Genomic DNA, 1,452 nt, shown 5'->3' with positions numbered 1-1,452 from the left:
GTGATTAGTATGGACATGTCATCTATACATCTTTGCACCTATACATATAAATATCATAAATATAAGAACTAGTAAAAAGTAAGGAGATTATTAGATAGGAGTTATAAAGTCGAGTTATAACGCTCAAGGGAGGAGAGAGGAAGGAAGATGTGGTGATTTTGAATCTTTCACTAATAAAAAATTAATAATTAATTTTTCAATAATTTTTTTATTAAATAGTATTTTTTTTTCCCACAAAAACAATATAAAGGATATGGCTAGATTTCTATCTAGTTCCTTATTTTTATTTTGTTCTATGAATTATTATTTAGCCAAGTGAAATACATGCACAAACATTTGCCATGAATTTATAACTTTTTTATATTCTATAGCAATGCTCAAAATAAACCCGCATAATATATCATATGGATAAACATAATTTTGAATAGTTAAACATAATTAGGACATATGGATAAATTAAATTTTAATAAATAAAAAATACATTAGAATGTGTGTTTTTATTGAAAAGTGCGAGTACTAATTTTCTAACATCAAAACAACCGGGTATAGTGTAAAAATTTCAGAACCTCTTAAACTCTAGAAAAGGAAAAAAAGAGAAGTGGAAATATAATACCTGTTTCCTAACAGGGCAGCCTGGGGCTACAGTGCAACGATAATAGGCTCGTGGACATGGATTTCCTTTTGCAATTTTCTGCCCATATTTTCTCCATTGGCACCCATCATTCATCTATCCCAATTAAGTTGATTAATTAGCACTTAATGTTAATCTAATTAATCATATAATATTGCTAACTTAAAGGATATATATTAATATTAATTATAAATATATAGATTTTGAACTCACTGTGGCAGCTTCACATCTTGCTCTAACCGAAACCCTAGCCTTTCTGTTAGGAGGGAAAGCAGCATGGGTAGTAATACCAGGCAACTCATGTGTCCGCTGTAGTTTGTTCTGCACTGATGCAAAACTTGCCAATTGTTGATCATTTTTGTCTTCCTTATTGTTATTTCCCACATCACTTTCTTTATGATGACTTGTGCTTGGTTGCAACCTTAGTGATAAACCCAATTCACTCTCGCTTAAACTATCATCATGATCAGTAGTGTGTGGAGGAGATGGAGCACTTTGGCGAATTTGTTTGTTAAAGATCTCATTAATTCTCGATGGTCCTTCACCGCTGGTGGTCGCAATGTCTTGAAGTGAGAGAGAAATTTCATGATCCTATAAAAATGGGATCTGTGTATTATTATATATAAAAATATAGATGAAAGTCAATGAAGATCAATATTAAGGAAACAATTGGATTTACCTTTCTTTTATTGTTTTCCTGGATGGCTGAGAATTTCATTTGCAGATATAATAGTCTTTCATTGTTTGTTCACACTTTCTTCAGACTTTGTTTTCTCTTTCATGCTCTCATCTCATTTGTAAGACACTTAACTGCAGGGAAA

The 1,452-nt window shown here is 31.4% G+C and overlaps 1 protein-coding gene across 1 annotated transcript; it reads right to left on the bottom strand.

Annotated features, from left to right (window-relative positions):
• Positions 1–5: 5 nt before the first annotated feature.
• On the bottom strand, positions 6–1,349 carry LOC121175323 (probable WRKY transcription factor 9; the record flags this gene model as incomplete). Its single annotated transcript, XM_041018425.1, has 4 exons — positions 1,311–1,349; positions 845–1,222; positions 614–727; positions 6–38 (listed from the first exon to the last, which is right to left on the bottom strand). Coding segments are annotated over exons 1-4 (564 nt in total), but the record flags the coding sequence as incomplete, so codon positions are not given.
• Between the last annotated feature and the right edge of the window lie 103 nt (positions 1,350–1,452).

Source organism: Glycine max, chromosome 8, assembly GCF_000004515.6.
Source record: "Glycine max cultivar Williams 82 chromosome 8, Glycine_max_v4.0, whole genome shotgun sequence".
Classification (NCBI taxonomy): Eukaryota; Viridiplantae; Streptophyta; class Magnoliopsida; order Fabales; family Fabaceae; genus Glycine; species Glycine max.
This window is presented reverse-complemented; position numbering and strand designations above follow the sequence as displayed.